Source organism: Anoplopoma fimbria, chromosome 6 (assembly GCF_027596085.1).
Source record: "Anoplopoma fimbria isolate UVic2021 breed Golden Eagle Sablefish chromosome 6, Afim_UVic_2022, whole genome shotgun sequence".
Lineage (NCBI taxonomy): Eukaryota > Metazoa > Chordata > Actinopteri > Perciformes > Anoplopomatidae > Anoplopoma > Anoplopoma fimbria.
The window spans coordinates 2,786,360-2,807,459 of NC_072454.1; the positions used below are offsets into that span (position 1 = coordinate 2,786,360).

General features: G+C 40.0%; 1 protein-coding gene across 5 annotated transcripts in view; it reads right to left on the bottom strand.

Moving 5' to 3' along the window:
* ehbp1 (EH domain binding protein 1) overlaps positions 1–21,100 on the bottom strand; it is a 148,554-nt gene that overhangs the window by 122,791 nt on the left and 4,663 nt on the right. For all 5 annotated transcript variants that reach the window (XM_054600032.1, XM_054600031.1, XM_054600030.1 and 2 more), the window contains exons 3-5: positions 8,751–8,808; positions 8,554–8,649; positions 5,388–5,441 (exon numbers count right to left, since the gene is read on the bottom strand). In XM_054600032.1, the coding sequence (XP_054456007.1) occupies positions 5,388–5,441; positions 8,554–8,649; positions 8,751–8,808 (208 nt within the window). The remainder of the gene's footprint in view (positions 1–5,387; positions 5,442–8,553; positions 8,650–8,750; positions 8,809–21,100) is intronic.

Below are 21,100 nucleotides of genomic sequence, written 5' to 3' on the forward strand. Positions count from 1 at the left end.
ACACACACACATATATACACACACATTAACCCCCCCCCATCTCCATGCACACGCACACACAAAAGGAGCCTGTCAGCACAATGCCTTCAAATATAGCCGTCCAATCTTTTGACTCTCAATTTGCACACCTTTTTGATAATACGCTCCTATTTGAAAAAGGGTGAAAGGCAAGGGTAGCATGCAATTTAGAGATACTACTGTGTAGCCATTTTCAGCCTGCCACCTCTCTCTCTCTCTCTCCTCTCTCCATCTTTTGATTATGCGATTCGCCTTGGCAGACGAACAAATAAGAGAAGAGGAGAAAAAAAAGAGGTAGTGTTTGACACTGCCGTTTTCAATGACAAAATACAATCAAACCGGGGGCCAGTAATTCGACGGGGAGGGATTAGCCCAGCGCGAGGTTGGGCCCCCAGATTAAGACGAAGCCACAGCGCGAGGGATCTTGAATTTCATCATCTCCGGGGCGCGCTCGGGCACAATGGCGTATTCTTTCCCCCCCTTTTTCTCCTCCGCCGTCTGATGAGGGGTCAGGAGAACTCACCTCTCCTCTTCTTCTGTTCCTGCCGCTCGGAGCAGCACTCAGTGCCGCATTCATTCATCCTGACTTTATATTAGCTTAGATACCTGGAAAGGTGGGGATGTGGAGGTGGGGGGAGCAGAGCCGTCTATGCATTTAAGCACATGTATGCAAAGTCAGGAGAAAATGTGGTCAGATATATAGAAACATCTAATATGTTTGCATCAACACAAACACATAAGAGGTCACATTCAGACACACACCTTTCCTACGGACACACAAACACTCCGGTGACATAAGGAGGTGATCCAACAGATGAGTGTTTAGAGAAAAAAAAAGGGTTTTCACAGATCTTAGACTGCCCTCTTGTGGTCAATTTATATAGTTTCTTAAATTGTCGGGAAACCAGGAAGCAGCAGCACAATTTAAATATAATTTTTAAGACTTTTTAATTAAAAGATGTTGTTGCTTTCTGTGAGTTTTGGTCATGCCCAGATTTATAATATAGCAGGTTTTCTGTTCACACATGGAGATGTATTTCTCTCTGTCCGTCTCACATTAGAAGTTGCACTTATTGTATTCGTATTAGTTTGTTGCACTTATTGTGTTCATATTAGTTTGTTGCACTTATTGTATTCGTATTAGTTTGTTTCTGTACTTTTGCTCTGGTTTATGCTTTTAGATGCTTGTTTAAGAAAGGAGATGCACTTATGACTTCTGGTGACTAGTAGTTCTCTTGAATACCTATGTTGAATACACTTCCTGTAAGTCGCTTTGGATAAAAGCGTCTGCTAAATGTAATGTAATGTAATGTAATGTAGAAGAAACAGTGACAGTGCTGAGTGACTCAACAGGTGACCAATCAGTGGCTATTTAGTGCCAAACATACAAGGAAACAAATGTCTCAAGAGTTGTGTTGTTGCTTTCATATAAAAGCTGCCGATGCATTTATACTATATCATCAAAGTATTCAGACGTGGGACAAATCAACAAACTACAGCAGCGTCAGGACTCGTTCCTCAGAAAAACCAGTCCCATTGGATGAAGCTACATTATAATGTTATTCTAGTCTTTTGTTTTAGTAATTTAGGAGACCGCAATCAAACAAACGATGAGCCTAAACTGCTTGATCGCCACATTAAAAAATAATTAGACAAAAAGGTCAAGACACGGCGCAACAAAAATGGTTGTACACCTGTTTTCTTGATTTTAATATCTATATCTATATTTGTATTCTGATTATTCAGTGGGTTTTATTTTCCATCGTGTATTATGCATTCTATATATTGTATTTTCATCTTATTTTATCATTTTTCTTCCCACTTGAATTCTTTTAAAATGGTGTACTTTACTTGATTTTTTCAACTCTACAAAGTGATATTTAAAGTGGTTTACAGATTATATAACTTTATAAAGATAAATATTGATGTCAATGTCCGGCCCTTAGATGTGAGATATTAAGACTGTGGTGTGTTTGTTAACCCCCACAACCCCACCGACAGGGTGTGTTTTTGTTCAGGGCATCTTTAGGTTGTGCCCGACACAGATATAAAGACAGACCCTAGTAAAGACGTTAAGGGTGATAAATGTTTATATCGGTGTAATCAAGACCAGTAGTGAGTCTGTTTCTGTCGGTAAAAGTAGGTTCTAGATAAGATAAGATAAGATAAGATAAGATAAGATAAGATAATCCTTTATTAGTCCCGCAGGTGACCATCTCCTCCAGCAGATGGTTCTGAGAGAGAATTCCAGAAAACAGAAGAGAATGGAGACGTTATGCAGTGTTTATTGATGTTTATGTGCATGCTGCATATAGGGTTACGGGTTTAAATATTATAACTATTATTATTATTATTATGGTGGCTTTATTTTCCAATCTATGTTAAGCATTCGATGTTATTTATGTTTATTTAATCAAGCATGTTTTATTTTCCATTTTATTTGTATTAATTAGTATCTTTGTATGTATGGTGCTATACAAATAAAGTTTACTATTATTATAATTGTATTAATTATTATTATTTTAACTAGTATTATTCTAACTATTAATATTATTATTACGTTGGCTTTATTCTCCATCCTTTGTTATGCATTTGATGTATGTAATTTTGTCTTATTTTATCAAGTGTGTTATATTTTTATTAATTAGTACGACATTGCATTCCTGTTTTTATTTTCATTTTCGATTTCTTATTTTCTTTTATTGTAAAGCATTTGTGCATTCTTTTTGGTATATATGATGTTATATGAATAAAGTTTTCAATTATTATTATTATGAATATAAATATTATTCCAAATATTAGTATATTATATTATATCAACACCCTAAACCCTCTAAATGTATTTCAGAAATAAAGGAATAAATAAAATACTTTTAACCTTTAATAGTCTCTCCTTCATTTAGCTTTTTCCATTATTTCCCTCCGTCTGTATCTGAGCGTCTGAGGGTATAAGGTTGCCTTCTCCCTCCCTCCTTTCCTCCCTCCCTCCCTCCCTCCATTCCTGCTGTCAGGGGGCTGCTGACGCTTTGATCTTTCTGTCATTAGTCAGGTATGCAGAGAGAGACACAGGAAAACCCACAAACTTGTCTCTTTCTCTCTCTTTCTCACTCTCTTTTTAACTCTCTCCCACGCTCCGGCCAGAGAACACCGGTTGACCTGCTTGTCTTCTCGGCTTTCTATCAAAGAGGAAAAGGTAGAGCCGTCTCTGCCGTCGTTCCTTTGAGCTTGACGAGCACAGGAAGTGACAACCGGCAACTCGGCCACCTCTCCAACTCTTTCCTTCACCTACATCCTTAAAAAAGGAGAGTTGAGGAGTCTCAGAGGTCTGTCCTTGTTGATCTCTAGTGATGCAAAGTTAGCTTCAGCTTTGAGTATTCAGAAAAGATCTTAGTCACTCTCTTTAAAAATGTAATCCAACCAAAGTGCTGTCTCTTTGATGCTCCATCTCATGTTTCCTTAAAATGCAACAAATCTGTCTCTAAAACGTGATAGAAATCTTTAACTTTATAAACAACTATAAAGAGCTACCATTATGAAAAACAAAGTCAGAACCAGATATCAACTTTTTCTTATCTAAGCAGAGAAGGACATTCTTCACGTCTGACTATTCCAGCAGTTTCGGCGACGCATGTCAAGGCTTGCATTTCTCAGAAACTTGCAACATAACATGTGACAAACATGCTGAAGATTAAAATCCTGATCTCTCAAACTGGGCTCCTTCTAAACCGTAACCAACACGAACAATATGAGCACCACACTTCAACACTTCAACACTTCAAGGGAGGTCAGGCCTGCTGATGATCTCTGATCTTTGTAGAATCACTGAGCATCATGTCTGAGTAACGAACAGGGACAAGAATGATTGAAAATGCTTCAGTATCGAGGCCTTGTTTTTGCCACTGAAAGGCTCAGATCTTTATTTTAAGTGACAATATGATGTCTTTGTTGCTGCTTTTTACATTCCTTATGATTCAAATTTTAAAATGCACTACATGAACTACTAGTTTTGTTTTGTTTGTCATGCGTTTGTCGTGTTACAAAGGGGCTACAGCTGAATTTTGTTGGGCATCCCTGTGTTGCACAGTGACAAGAAATCATCCTTGAAAGAACTCCACAGAGAAGTAAAATGTTTTCTCCCCCTTTTACTTGATCTGGTCTTTTATTTTAGTTTTGGATTGTGAACTCCTGCAAAAGGTGAAGTCTCGTGAAGTCTCGCTGAAAAATGATTTTCTGCTTTCACAGTGTTTCCAGACTTTGTCTGTGGGCAACACGCCACCTCTAAAGATTTCAGAACTTGACTTCTCACAGAGCGAGACTCTTTCCATAATGTTTTCAGACACTTCATGGCAAAAACAAGCACTTTTTGTGGACGTAAATGACGATTCAAGCTCGCCCGTTTAGCGGCTGCTGCCTACATCGCTCTCTCTCTCTCAAGACTGTCAGTCTGACACAAAGACTTTTGGAAAATAGGAGAGTTTAAGGAGACACCACATCACTGCACTGCCACAGAAAGCGTTAGTCATACGTTTGGGCTAAAATAAGAAAGGCCTATGTGTAAGTACAAACATGTCTGCATTGCTTAAGTACACCGTGTCCCAGAACTCCAGCAGACGGAGAAAACACAGCGAATCACTCGTGAACGCCAAGTTTCCAGTTCCCTGGCAAACAGTACATGTGGGTACCTATTTCCCTCTACTCCCCTTCCTCAATCCATGACTTTCCATTTTCCAAAATTGCTCAATGAATTCCTCTTTCTTCTCCTTCCATGTGTTTGGTTACTCACAGCGAGTCCTGTAGTTTCCATCTAATACTGCATGGCCTTCATTTACAAACAGTCATGCTTTCACTCTGCTTCTGTTGCCTTTAAACAGTAGTGTGACTGATGTGACAAAAAAACTAAATAAATAAATTCATATCTACAGTCAACCCTTGTTGGTGGTGAAAGTTACAGCTGGATGTTACACAATCACACATGAAGGTTTTACAGCCACAGGATGTGAACTGCAAACGAAACTTCCCACGTGCTCGGTGATATGCAGGCCATTACTAACACAAACACGCACACACGCCTCTGCAAAACACTTGTGGTTATAGATGTGTCCCAACATGATGTAAGTCAGCCACACTGAGGGAGGCATGTAGTAGCAGAGCCGGACCACAAGGGGGCAGAACCTGCACGTGTAATGCAAAGAGATTTAACCAGAAAGAAGCTGAGTATTGTGTTTTTGTCTTGTTTAACTTTTAAGTTGTCATCACCACTCATTGTAAGTGATAATCCAGGTGCCTTTAAGCAAGGCACCCAATCATACTGTACCCTTTTTTACCCCTTAAGGTTACAGAAAGTAGAAAAACACAAAACGAGTACTCACATTTTCAATGACAAACGTCCACTCTTTGTCTTCAAACTCCTCTGCATGAGGGTCCTGCAAGAGCAATAGAAAAATAAATGATTTAATTTGTATAGCACACTTAAAAATACACAAAATCTCAAGGTTCTTCACATAAAGGGTAAAAACAATGATAGTACAATGCTGAAGCAAAACAGGTTACCAAAACAACCATGCAATTATAGGGTTGAAATAGTATAAATAACATTGTCGACAAAATATTTTAGTAAGTACACAACATACATAGCAGACTGCAACCACAGTTTCAACAAAAACACTTCAGGAATAATTACGAATCATCACGCAACCTGTCAATAAGCGACACTCAATAAATCAATGTTGAAGTAATTACTTTCATTAACTGGAGATTTTTCAAATTGGGTCATAAATGTGCCACAAGATTTACGACAGAAAAAGCCGAGACATAAAGACCTCTGAGCGTCTGAGTGACGGCTCCTCTGCTCCGCCAACACTACTCCGTATCCTCGCTCCACTCACCCACTGACCTGGTTTATCCGTCCTCCTTCCCTTCTCATACATGTGTGGAATGTTTTGAATTAATGAGGGAACTTTTACATGATAACGAGTTGCCTGACTTCAATACTTCAAACTGAACAGAAAGAGAAAAAGGACACCGAACATCCGTGAATCACGAAATCAGAACACAGTAAAATATAAAACTACGTCTGTTTTCTCCGTCTGTCTTCTCCAGTTCGCCCTGTCTGTTGATTTACTGTACTTGTGTCTCCGTCTTGTCTCACTTCCTGCCTGTTTAACTGTGATATGATGAGAAGAGACAGTAATGGAGGCGGCAAGACGTCAGGCTTCTTTTTCTTACAGACGACCTTCACTGCCCTCCAGGAGCTCTTACACACAAAACCACTGCTGGACACAAAGAGATGCAGATCCATCCTAATCAAACCCCCCTCTTTTCACAAACACACACACAAATATGCACACTGCACTGCTGAAACAATAAAAAACCAGTAAATCATTCTTATTGTCAATGCAAAGCTGAGATTAATAGCTTCCAGGGCGCATAATGTAGTTCTTGGTAACTTCTTTTAATGTAGATTCTATTGTGTTTTTATGTAAATGTGTCCTCATGTGTCTGGTTTACTGTCTTAATGCATCCTCTTAATAGCTGATTTTGCATATTGCAAATCAAAAAGACACATTTATGCCTTTTAAACACAAAACGTAGACAAGTATATTGTATTCTACTCTCTACAATAGTGAATTCATCATATTTAAATACAAAACATTGGCAACAATTAGCCTATAAAAATGCTGCATTTCAGAAATTAAATATCTAGATGTTAACTATTAAAACTTGCTATTATAATACATCACTTTAGGCTGTGGTAATATACTGTTGCTTTAACGTATTGCCTCTCCCAGACGAAACAATCAATCAATAGTATCAATACGATGAGTGTAATCGTTTTGTAGCATCGTCAGTACAACACCTACACATGCTCCGACGGCCTTTCTGTCTCACTGCCCCGTGACACACCCCGGGAAATCAATATTCCTGCAGTCTGGAACATCACTCAAACACAACACCCACATGGACACACACACACACACACACACACACACACACACACACACACACACACACACACACACAGTAAGACACACAGCTGCCTCATCCTCCCATTATTTCACCGCCACATAAACTGCTTCTAAAAGCCAACAGAGCCCGACGTTATCAGCCGTCTCAGTTTAATGTGTGTTTTAGTGCTGCTGGTAAACATGAGCTGCAGGTAAGCGACAGTATACAACCTTTTTAATCCAACATATTGCCGTTAACCCATTTCAACATGTTAATATTAATCTTCAACTAGCTCGGAAAATGCAAAATCTTCGCTGAGGATTGGTGATCGCTCTGCTTTCTGAACATCGTCTCTGTAATGATTGATTCTCTCTCCAGGATGAGCTGTCGGACCCCTGCACTGTGAAGTTATATAATCATTTCAGTGTTTTCTTCCCGTATCTACAGAGTTAAACTCGGGCTGCCTGCCGGTGAACACCTCCCTGAGGTACACGCTGCAATACCGCCGAGCTCAGCTGTTTTCACCGCAGAGCTTCAGGGCAGTGTGAGAGCATCTTTAAAATCACTGTTTGCTTTAGTCAACACACTGCAGGAATATCTAAACTGTGAGTTGTGAGCTTTTTTTCAGATTTAGGACGGTATTAAGGAATATATTTTATATTAAAAGGGAAGCAATTTAGTATTCCATGTCCATAAGGTTTCCTGTCCAGAGACAGATGGTCACAATTATGCAGCAGAGGTTGCACTATCCTTTGTCTCGAGCTCTGAAAACTCCTACCTCTGCCTGTCTGGTAAATCCATGTTTGTTTTGCAGGCTTACCTCGATTTAACATCAAGGCCACAAAATACAATATACAGCTGTATTAACAGGCTGAGTAGGTCTCTTTGTGATGTTAAAACTGTCTTTATTTATAATTTATCAAACAGATGTGGGTGAACTGTTCCTTCAGTGGCTTTGCTTTGGGTCTCACTGCAAAAACAGCTTTATTACTTCCTCTGGGACAGGAAGTGGAAGTGGGCCCAGAGTAGAGAGACTCTCTACATAGCCCTAAAGAACAGGGCCTACTCTTAGCCGACATAACAGTGTGTTTTATAAGTATATAAAAAAACAACCTACACACAGCAGAGGCAGGTACGTAGATATTTGTGGCAGGCGGTCGAGTTGAGACACTGGGAGAGGTAACAAGATACTGAGCTCAGGGCGAGCCTGTCAGCACAGAGGCCCGGCATGTTTAAGTAAGCCAGGCACAGCGACAGATACCGTCTGTGCAAGTGTGTCACTTACAAACACAACTGTATTACTATACAGACAAAAATATTGTTAAAATTCCTTGAATGCACGGATCAAAGCGTGTCAACATCAACAGTCCTGGTAAGAAACTCTATTCTACCCAATATCATGTATCTAGTATTCGTAATAAATGCTTTAAAATACACATTGTGCTGCTTTTGAGTGTCGTTTACTGAAATAGAAACTACAATCAAAAGCAATCAATTGGTGATAAAGATCCTCGTGCTCCATAAATGACCATAGTCCACCTTAAACACAGAAACGCTCGTGTCGGCACTGATCAAACAGCGTCGGCCTACCTTAAACAGAGTGACCGTGATCTCTATGTTCTCCGGTACCGGCCACACCACCACTCCTCTGTAGGGGTTTTTGATGCCAGGCTGCCAGCTGTGAGCCTGCAGGAGAGAAAGACGATAAGAACAATGTCAGCAAGTGGAACAAAAATCGTTTTTGTTTTGTTCCGTTAAATTTTTCATATTGCTCATCAAATACAAACCTTGGAGGATTTCCGCCGACTCCTGCGTGTCCAAACCACCACCAGTTTGTCCGGTTGCCTGTGAGGAAGGAGAGAAAAGAGGAGACAGATGAGTGAACAAGGCCACTGTATTCATTCCTCAATCCTTCTAAATCTATCCCCATCTACCTACACATCAACATCGATCAGCCTGTATCTTAATGCCTCGAGTTTAAAACCCTGATAAGCCTTCTGCTGTTCACACACACTACAACAACGCATACACAAACCTGCACAGCCACTTGTGGGATGAATAAATCATGAGACTGAAGCACACGCACACATATAAGAGGTTAGTGTGACAGGTAAGAAAACTGAAGGAGGATGAGAGTCAAGACTACCTGACCCAGTCCAGGTCAATCCCACTGCACTGACGACTGACAGGAGAAACAGTGTGATCTTTACGGACACTTTACCTCTCTTTAATACTAAATATAAATAGAAAAACACACAGAAAGATTATCTGCATGATGTTCAGCAAGGCTCAAGGTTTCCATCTTTATCAGCGTTGTTTTGAGATGGAAATACAAGAGACAGGTCTTCAGAACTACTGTGCATTGTTTGGCTTAGTATACATCCTAAACAAAGCAGTAGTGGTGCACTCTGTATCTATAGAGTATCCATCATGATCAAGTAAGTAACTTAAAATAACTCTTAATCTAAGTAATCAACTTAAATATTAAAGACGCACAGAGGGCCCGCTGTTCTTACAGAGCATTAGCACACTTTCTCTCTCTCTCTCTCTCTCTCTCCATCCAACACACATTAAAAAAGCATCAATAATCTAAACCTGCTGCTTGATACATTACCACCGCCATGCTGCTTTGGCTTGATGTGAAAATAACACTGACAAATTAGGGACTGTCAAATGTTCTCCATAATACACACATATTATAATATATACTTGTATAGTCAGCCTGAGAATTAATCCAAAAACACAGCCAATGTAATTAAACAGCTGGCAAGTCTGGACCGGTTTTCCTGTCACTCCTGGCACAAAAGTAAGAGTGTGTGATGAAGTTCTGAAGCCAAAATGTTGAATTTCTATATTAAAAGTACAACTAAACGGTTTCATTTAATCCTTAAAACGTATTAATAATAGGGATGCCCAGGATCAGCATCAGACGGATGATGACGACCTTATTAAGCAGATCGGGAAACAGTCATGATGTGAACCAACTGTAAAGAGGAATGACACGCATACTAAACACATTTACACCCCAAATCCTAGTTTATAGGTCAAACTGTGCTTTGGCTTTTTGATCATAGAGAACAGAGAATCCAGGTTTAAATCCCTGTTTTGGTAAATATCCGCCCCCCCCATGCTCTCAAGCTCTCCACACTGATGCTCCGTTACTGAGGTTGACCTCTGACCTCACAATGGAGAAAAGAAAGGGAGCAAATTGCCCTCAGGGGCTCAATTAAAATCACTTTATTCTACTTTTCTGTCACACGTTGTTAGAGCCCAGCCGATAAATCCTCCAGGCAGATATAAGCTAATTACAGATACATTGGTATCTGGAGTAGATTATGAATAACGAGAAATTCAAAATACAGGAACGCCAAAGATATGGTTCAGGTCATTTACAAACGATGTCTCCATTACACAAATTATGCACCAAAGAGCACGGACAGGTTTCATGTTTTCAGTATGGGGTGGTGAGTATTGGGGCCATTTTACAAAGTTGTATAGACTTCAATTACAGGTGAGAATGCCTCATATTATTTGGCAAGGCATTGTGCCACCTCACAAAAATACAAAAACTAATGTTAAGTCCTCTGAAAGCATCACATGTGGATGGAAGAGAGCTAGTAGTGGCTGTGTTAGACTTTGTAATCGCCCGTCATTTTACGAACAGGGTTGTAAAAGTTACCACATAATCAATTATTAACAGTATTTATTTAAGTGTAATAAGACAAAGGCTTAAGGCATATTTAAAGAAAGAGTCTGTGATTGTTATCCAACACACTTTTTTCCAATTAAGCAAATATCTGCTCACGGTCCGCTACTGAAGTGGAAAAAAATCTGGTGTTCATACACAGCCCTGCAAAACAACTAGGGCTGTAGATAAAGGTCTTTTTTTTTTACATTGAAAGGTTGTCAGATGAAGCTTCGATAGTCTGTTATTATTGGAGAGAACCTCCTTTGTGTTCGACACCAAGTGGGAGGGAAAACTGTTTTTGACCAGAGTGAAAATGTAGTTTCTGAAAGGCTGAGCGCCAACACAAGCATAAAAGCAGAATATCTTGTTAGATTAAAGCATGTTTTGAATTCTGGAAGTTATTGAATTTATCTTTTTTTGAGTTTTAGACCGAGGACTGAGACAACAGAACACACGGCGTATTTATTTCTCATGGCCGTTGTAATTTCGTTCTGAACCGACTCTGGAGACTGGATTCACAAAACTCTCAGAAATTTGTGTTTATAAAATATAGTCAAGGGAACGGAAAATATTCAGTAAACGCAACTGTTGGTTGGTGATGTTTAACCTCTGAATCTGTGGCAATATTCCTGTCAATCAATGATTTTATTGTGCAAACACTCCAGCAGTGTTAAGGGTATGAAGAACAATACTGGCTTTATGTGTGCATGGACCCTTATGTCAAAGACTCTTGCAGAATTTGAAGAAAAGAATGACTGATGGAGAGACGAAAACAGAAAGACAAGAGGGAAGGAGAGAGGCGGAGCGAGAGGCAAAAAGAGGGGAGAGAGGGAGAATGACGGGCAACAACGTCAGCCTCAAGGAAGAGGCCTCACATAGAGAAGCTATTGTCCAACAACTCAGGCCATATCTGAAAGCATGCAGACGCACGTACTGTACTCTCTGGACTATGAGAATAATTTAAACCATTCGTGTGCAGGCTAAATGACTTCTGCACACTCATGTTCAGCTTCCACCTCAGCGCTGCATGTTCTTTATGGATTCAATGAGCCATCAGAGATGAACACAGCAGAAGAAACACATGATGAAGATATGTGACGCCTGCAAACATTCCTGACTGTACAAAATCAATGCAATGAAAACTGTTGGCATCCTGATCACTTCACACCAGGCCGCTTTAATTAACGAATGCCTGCTTCACGATAGAGTGATGGCGCTGAGGTGGAAAAGTACGGACGGCTTTACACCTCTAATATGTTTACGAGAAACTGTGTCCTAATGAGTGGCCAGAGGGGAAAACAGGCAGAACTCCTCAAGGGGTGAAAAAGATTGGATTGGATACGGAGAAGTCAACAGAAAGGGGATTAGTTTACATGCAAGGGGAAATCAAATAAATGCAGGGTAATATGGGGCACTTTCATTCAATTCCTGGATGAAAAGTGCCAGGATGAAATGAATGAGTGAAATGAGTTTGATGTTGAAGGTGGATGTTTATAAATATCAAGGTTTGCATGCATGTTCTTTCAATGTTTAAAAAATATTAATATTATGTAAAAGAAAGGTGTTGAAGGAGCTCTGAGAGCGTTCATCATGACGTGTGTTCAGCGGCTATTTAAACATTAAGCCTTCAGTTTGAACTAATAGGATGTTAGTGAAATATAGATAATGGAGATTTATTTAATATATGGCAATACATGTGAGCTTCTTTGTAATAATCTGGTGAATGTTTTTGGGTTTGTGGATCGAGTCCCCTGAAAGGCTCAGACTGTATCAAGTCTTTTTATTGGATGGATTTTACTGCATGTAGAAGAAACAAGAGTCTTTCTGTACTTCAGAAAGACTCACGAGTTAAATAAATAAACTTATTTAACTTTGTGTCTTCAGTTTAAAGCTTAGATATGATAAAATAAACTAGAATTACCGCCTCACAGTTGTATAACTGCGCCAACCAGTTAAGTTGCGGTTTGCATCCATGTCTGTCCAAAATGTCAACATTTTATCCTTAAATCCTTTATGAGACATAAGCATATAAATGATTGAGTTATGGACAAAAAAACACGTTTTGAGAGATCACAATAATAACCTTTGACTACGAAATTCTTATCAGTTCATCGTTGAGTCCGAATTCAACAACCCCGAAAACATAACATCTAAAGAAACCATCAACAAATAGTTTTCAGAGGAAGAGAAAGAGATGAAAGATGAACAGAATAATCTGTGATCGTGTGCGTTTGTGTGCGTGGGCTGAAGATTGTGAAAATGGGTCAGTAAAGCTCAGCAGGAGCGCAGATGATTGACACAAAACACAGATACTCCCTCCTACATTTACATTTCAGGCATTTATCTGCAGCTCTCATCCTGATAAACCTGCAATTAGTGAGCATGTAGGTGTTCCATGTTTTCCTCAAAGACCCTTTAGCCTCCCTGAAGAATCTCCCCGTAGTTACTGAAGAGGAGGTGTTTTATGTTCCGATTACAGACATTTATAATTGGCTTTTTTTATTCTTAATTCTGCACATTCCTTTGAATTTGATAACCCCACTTCCTGGTTTTAGTGCCATTTCAAAGATTAAATTACTACATTTTCCTTGAGTTTTCTTTTATGAGTGTGTGTTACACCATGTCCCTTCTAGCTGTGCAGTGGAGGCGGCACATCTTCATCAGTGTCTGAAGCATTCGTGCTATGTCAGCACTCGCAGCTCAATACAAACTCATGTGCTTATGGGCACAAGTACAACAAAATCTAGCGTAAAAGAAGACGCTTTGGGCTGCAGTTACGCACATAAAGATCAAGTGAAGCAGCTGCAGACTGCGAAGCTGCAGAGGTTCAAAACGAAGACAATCTGTTCCATCAGAAGGAAGACTCGGCTGAGAGGTGTTCGTACATCTAACTATTTCATCAGAGCTCAGGGGAACAGATGAAGGGTTTTACAAAAGCTCTTATAGGATAACATGTAATTAAAACACATAAAAATAAAGATTGCTCGTCAAAGAAGCTACTTTGGCAGCTTCATTTTGGTGGTAAAACACTGTGTGGATCTGACTGCATGGTTGGGATCGAGGGTGTGACAGGATGTTTCCCTATCTTTCCTGAAGGCAGGAGGAAGGAACCACTTCACATTTGATATGAAGGCAACCAGACCAGCATTGCACACACACACACACTCACACACACACACACACACACACACACACACACACACACACACACACACACACACACACACACACACACACACACACACACACACACACACACACACACACACACAGATTGTTGTGAAACCAAAACACATAGCAGGGTAGGGCTCAGTTTTCAGTTCAGTAGTTCAGTGGCACAGCGATGAAACATAAACAAGGGATGAACACAGCGATAACGTATTATGCATTTTTGATAACACAATAGTTACTTTGGCAACTTTCAAATTCCAAACAGGAAAAGCTTTCCATTAAATATTGATTATCATTTTAATCCCTGAATCCTTGACAAAATAACTTCACATTTCTGCACATCCAGCCTGGAGAATCTCAGGGAACAGAACAGGCTTGTTTTGTTAAAAAACTATAATCCCCCCAAAATTGCAATGAGCACAGCTGGCATGGCGCCACAGTTAAAAAATCATTATTGCACTTTCACATATAAATATACAGAGCACTGCTTTCGCTTACATCATTATTGTAGCATTAAAAAAAAAAAAAAAAGACTGTTCCTTATTCCCAGTGCATCTTCGAGAAGCTAAATAAAAGTTATTACCCAACATTTAATCTTGCGTAAGAGCTCACTCAAATAAGAAATCATTGTCAATCTCAGCATTCAACTTTCTGTGCTTACAGGATCTGTGTTTTTGTCCAGGAGGGAGACATGAGCGGTAAAGGTTGATCACAATGGCGTTAAGAAATTAGGGCTACAGTGAGAGTACGAGTGGAAGAGGCATGATAAGTATGCGTATGTGTGTTTGTGAAGGTGGATCGAGTATCAACCCAACTAAAGCTCACATTACTCAGGAGGAAGAGCTCTGACGTCAGCCGACAGACTCCATGTCCACCTGTCAGTCACAGACATTAGGAAAAGGAGATTTGTTTGTGTTGTAATACAGCAGTTGGGAAAGATGAAACATCCCAGACTACAGCGCTGCAATGCATACTAAACCAGACACTCTGCTGCAGTACAGACACACCGACGTCTAATCAGATTAATACTGATATCATGCAAAATGGATGTATGAATCCAAACATATCGGTGTACAAAAAGGCTTCTCTACCCGTAACTGACAAAACACAAAAGTGGCTAAAGCTTGAATCTCATGCATGAAAGCTTTAACATTTCGCTGCTCTAAACACCACACGCTTTCTGTCACACATTAACGGAATAGTGAGTTTTATGTTCCCAACAACAGCACAGGCGAATGCGTGGATTAAACAGCAGGACAACCCCTGCACATAATGCAAACGCAGCTGTCCTGTTGGGGGATCTCTCTTTGACTTTGACAGCCTGCAGTTGCCCCAGTATGTATCGCTAGAGAGGTTTTCTTAATCTAGTATGGGCAGAGTAAACTTCATCAAAGAATGTTACAGAAGTCAGTGTGATATAGGGCTGTCTAACAGACTATATACAGTCAAATAAATACACTTAAAAGATCTGTATTTGCAGAAATATTGACAGGGAGTAAATGGAAGAAAGAGACTACAGACATTGACAAGTAATCTCTGGGACCTGAAGTGCTAGAAGACCGCCGCCATGCCAGATTTAAACCAAAGATGCAGTCAAAATGAATGACACAGCGACAGATAAAACGCTTTCAAATACAAAACCTAACAGCCTCATCGTAGAAAGCTTTTTCTCATTGACCTACTTGGCGATTTCTGATTCAGCAAAGACGGCAACAAGAAGGTTGTTTGAAAGCGTGAAGTGAGAAATGAAAGAAAAGGGAAATGAGGAAACAGAACGGGATGACTGCTGCTCTCACTTTGCTGTGCTATCAGTCAGACTGTGGCCTGATGTAGCAGCGCAAACACCACACGGACTGTGCATGACATGAAAAGGCAAAGTATGAATTCAAATCTTCTTTAAGTCTGTATAATGCAACACTAACAGTGATAAGTAAGGGAAGAAGCATTTTTGAAATCCTATCCACGATCCTGATCATTTCATTTCTTGCACCTGAACTTTGTCATTGCATGCTTTCTTTTGTTTTATTATTTTTCCCCCACAAAGCAAAAAATCTTGAGAGATTACAAATTTGCGTGCGTTTTAACATTTGTCAGCTTCTGGTCTTTTATGTATTTTAATTGTTTTTTAATGAGCCTCTGGAGATGTGATTTATCTTTTGTTTTGTCTCACTTTCATCACTTTTATGCATAATATTAAATATGTAAAACCATCACTCTCATTTAAGCGGAAGACGCTTCTTTTGTCGTATTTTGTTGAAACAAAGACTGCACTGAGAATAAAGAAGAAATGGATTTTTGTGAATGTTTCATTTCAGTCATTAAAACGTTTAAATCCATTGTAAACAATATATTTTATGGTGACAGCAACGTTAGAAGTGTGTGTGTCACTGAGTTCTTCTCGTCTACACTGACAGTCCCTTGACCTCCAGTTAAAGAACAGTCAGTCAGTGTGTATCAGGCAACCAGGACTCGGGTCAATGACACAGAGTTAACGCCACACACAAGAGTCTGGAGTGACTGTGCCTGTTGTACTGTATGTTTGCAACAGCCTGATGTGTGGCAGTTACACTCTGTGTTAAGACTGTGTATGAATTGTGGGACCATTTGTATTCTTTTGACATACTGACACTTCACATCCCTTTACGAAGCTTTAAATATTGCATTTTCTGTAAATTATATTAGATTTTTCCTGGATCCAAACATTTCAAAAAGGTCAGCAAGACCGATACAGAGTATGACTTTTATTAGATCAGAGTCTGACCATTATTTCTCCAAATGTGACCTTTCTTCTATATGGTTTATTGCAAAAACTTTGAAGACTTTGTTCAGCTTTGTCATGAAAAGAATAATGATAAATAGTTGGGTGTGAATTGGGACTACAAAACATTACACACTTCATTATTCCCAGTGAAGACTTCGAGCATGGAGACTCTTTTTGAAGCAGCTGCACTCTGCATTCAGTACACAGCCTGGTTTAAAGTCAGCTGCATTTTTTGGCGAAATTAACAAAGTTTACTTAAGAGGCTGGCTGCATTGGGACAGAGCGTGTCCCAATGCAGTGTGTCATCTTGTTTCTTTAGTTTACTGGCTCGTCTCCAATGCGCTTTCATTCCTTCCTTATCACTAGATTTCTGCAGAGGCGAGGGAGTCCACTTTAACTGTGTGGATGGAAAAAGCCAATTAGGATCTGAGAGGAAAAACTCAAAGCAATGCATTTTCTTTTATCTTTCCACTGTTTAACTCTTATGAGAAAGAAACAAGGCAGATTTGGCTTCTATTGGTATCGCTGTACAGTCGTGGTGCATTAGATCAACTGCATCGGATGGTGTTACAGATTTAAGTCACAGATCTGATCAGCACAAAAGAAAAAAGGGAGCAAATACAACTTATAGAGATCCCCAAATGGCGCTGATCCTAATTTCCTATCATTGATTATCCATATTGGCAGATACCAGTTGTAGTTTGGTACCAGTTGCGGCTGGTCAACAAGGCTCCAGACTTTCTTTTTTGCCACCATACAAAAAATACTTTCAACTGCTCTGAAGTCAATGAAAACCATCAAATTCTAATTTCTAAATATTATTCTTTCACTTTGTTATAATCTTCTCTTGTGGTTTTTTTCTTCATAAAAACAGACAATTCAAATGATTAGGAAGTAAAAGTTTGTATTTTCATTGATAAAACAATCTTTGCTTTAGTAGATTTAAATGATATATTATAAAGCTAAATGTCAAATACTAATTTTCGTTAGCGGTGCTTCTAACGTTACTAGCTCGCCTCTTCTCAATTTCAACACAGATTTATTGCTCACATTGTAACATTATCAGGGGTGGCAATTAGAAAGCATAAATGCTGATCTACTGATCGCGTAGTTTAACTGAATATCAGCCGATAATGATCGTCTGTTAAACTTTATTTCACGCCGTGGTGGTTAAACTGTGTTATTAATCTGCGGTTCCGTATAGATCAGGGATCAACTATGATCCGTTACACCACTACTCAACATTTAGTGTGGAGCAAGACAATGACAAAGTAATCAATGTACAAAAAGAAAAAGAGAACAAATAGAAGTCAACATACACCTTCCTTCTACACAACAAGATAACACAATGAAAGCTTCAGGGAGATCTTCAAGCACAGAAGGAATCAGTTGAATCGTGGGGTTTGGGAGCAAAGTAAAGAAGGGAATACTGGGAGGATTCCTTTCGGTGGGTAAACAAGATGATTAACATCTCCCCTTCCTTAACAACAACAACAACAACAACAACAACAACAACAACAACTCCCTATACCAGCCTGATGAACGCCGTAGGGAGAGACCGACACAGTGGGAATCACAACCATCATGTGCCTGAGAGCACCACCAGCACAGAAACAGAACGGAGATCTTAAGGCGGTGATACGAGCAGTCAGGCGATAGCTTCAGCTATGTTAATTACTCAAAACATTCATAACACAAGAGGAGTTTGAGCTTGTTTTTTCTTTCTATTTACCATTGAGCCAGCAGCATCATCTGATCTAATATTTGCGGGTCGGAGCATCTACAGAAGGAAGTGTGATGTGACGATTAGTGTCATATATATATGACTATATAGTATATATCACTGATTATACTCCTGTTCCACTAAAAGAGGGTGTGATGCATTACCACCACTCTGACTACAACATGATCAACCAGGAGCTACTAGATGCTCCATTAGTCCAGAGGGCAGGGACAATAAAGAGGGAGAACGTAATGGCCTGCAGAGACGACATCTTTGCTTCACAGAATAAGAGCGTAGGGGAGGAAACTCAGCTCTAGCAGGTTTGCACATCACAAATTCCACATGCACAAACTTCATTTTTTTCCTAAATGTAACACCAGCGCCATCCAGACACACATACAGTTCACATTTATCAGGATGAAGCTGCTGCAGCACCGCTCTGCAGGCTGATAAATGATGAGCAGTCTCCAGGGCCATGTGTTTCTCTGCCTGACAGCAGTAGAGACAGACTATCCAGCACAGTTTTCATCACATTTAACACCCCATTGGCTGCTTCACAACCCTGCAATGTTTCATGTCTCTTGGTTTGTGTGTGGGTGGGTGGGTTGGAGGGAGGGTGTGTGTGTGTAAATGCCAACTCGTGTCCATAATTGCAGCGCAGAACGACTACATTTGGGCGGATTCTGCCGCAAAGCAGTTAAAGTGACATTATTGGAAAGAGAGAAAGAGGTGAGGAGGAGATAAGAGAGAGTAATAAAGGAAGAGGAGGAGGGGAGATCAGATTGGTTAGGAGAAAGATGCAGAGGGAAATGGAGAGAGAAGCATTACTGATTAATCACAAAAAGGAGATGAGGAGCTGTGAGAGCTAAATCAGCAGCAAATGTTATAATTAAGAAAGTGATAAGCAAGCACACAAAACAACTAATGTACCAACTATGAAAACCTCAGTTTCTTGTCATCTTCATGGCCTCGGTTCAGTTTGAATTTACAAAAACGTTCAATCACACGAGCAAGTGACTGAATCCTTAAAATCAGTCAACAATGAAACCAAAGAAGATGTAAACAATTAAATTATAATTCTCTCCAAAACCTCACGGCCAATGATGAACCCAAATTGTGTGCTTTCATCCACGACAAAAACAACTGCCCGACGCTATAAACTGGCAGTGAAACCGTCTCCCGGTGCCAAACCTATACTCAGGAATGTGTCAAGACCTCCGAATGTGAGCAGAATGGGAGAGCCACGTCAGACCGAGTTGGCAGGAAGATGTTTCTCTGGCAGCGACAAGATGGACGCTTGCCATAAAGCACACATGTTCGTCAGAAAGACAACATGTCACGGCCTGACATCCGCTGGTCACTTCCATGGAAAGAGTGAATGCAACCTGGAGTGCACTTGCCTCTGAACTTTCTACATTAAGCAACACTTTCTTTTCAGTGACAATAAAAGGAGCAAGTAGAGATTTTGCGTTTTTTGGGAGAATTGTTGGTCATTTATTTTGCTAATTTAATGGTTTATCTCCAAACTCCAAGGCCCTTCAGCTGCACGTCAATATTCTAACATATTACCGGACCCTAAAACATAATAACTTTCTGTATATAATAATTGTACAGCTCATAAATCGTCTCCTTTTTTGGGGATGTAGACATTTGTATTTGGAGCCTGACGTGTGAATGAAAAGCATGGTCGCTTTGGGAATACAATGAATAAACAACTTTGCCTGATAATGCGGGACCCATCAATCAAGTGTTCAAGTGGTGCTTTGACCATCCACAGGTTAAATGCTGTAAAATAAATCAATTCCTACAGCGGAGGAATCCACAGCGGGAACACCTCGTATAGAAGTGTGAATCTGGTGAGAGTGTGTGTGTTTAGAGTTTCTAAATCCCTTTGAAATGACTAATGTGTGTTTGCCTTCAGGGTTTCTGCACTCTCCTTGATTGATATGAAGACATCTACCATCCCGTGTTGTCATGTGACAGAGGGAAGCAGTCCTGATTAGCCTCGCCTGCCTGCAGCCCGATAGAATTACCCTGTAATCAATAACGTCTCTGTGTCGTCTCCAGAGCGTTACTCGCGTATCCTCGCCACACGTTTGTCAGCGGCAGTGACACTGGTTGGCTTTTGACACTGTTTTTCAAACTACGTCTTCCCAGACGGGTTGACTTAGCAACACATTCTTGCTCAAAAGCACAAGCCTCGGGGGGGAAAACTGAAAGCATTCATGCTTAAGTTTACACCGAGTTGCGTTTCGCTGTGGGGGGTTGCACCCTTATGACAGTAGCGGAGGAACAGAAGAGTTGGCATACAAGTATTGCTATGTATCTGAGGGTTTGAACCAACAACAAGCTTATATATCTAGTCATCATGATACAAACCAGTCTAAGACGGAGTAAACATTACATCACATTACATTACAGTCATGTAGCAGACGCTTTTATCCAAAGCGACTTACAGGAAGTGTATTCAACATAGGTATTCAAGAGAACTACTAGTCACCAGAAGTCATAAGTGCATCTCCTTTCTTAAACAAGCATCTTAAAGCATAAACCAGAGCAAAAGTACAGAAACAAACTAATACGAATACAATAACATAATATAGCAAAGGGATACATGACAACAAAAAACAGAAACCAGCAGACAACAGAAGGTTTCACACAGGATGCAATCCTTTCTGAGGGATGATCTAACAATCTGCTGGGTTTGAAGCCAGAACTCGCCCACTCACCACTGACAAATAAACCTTTCTGACTGACTAATGAACTTTGCTCCTCACTTAACAAACACGGCGGT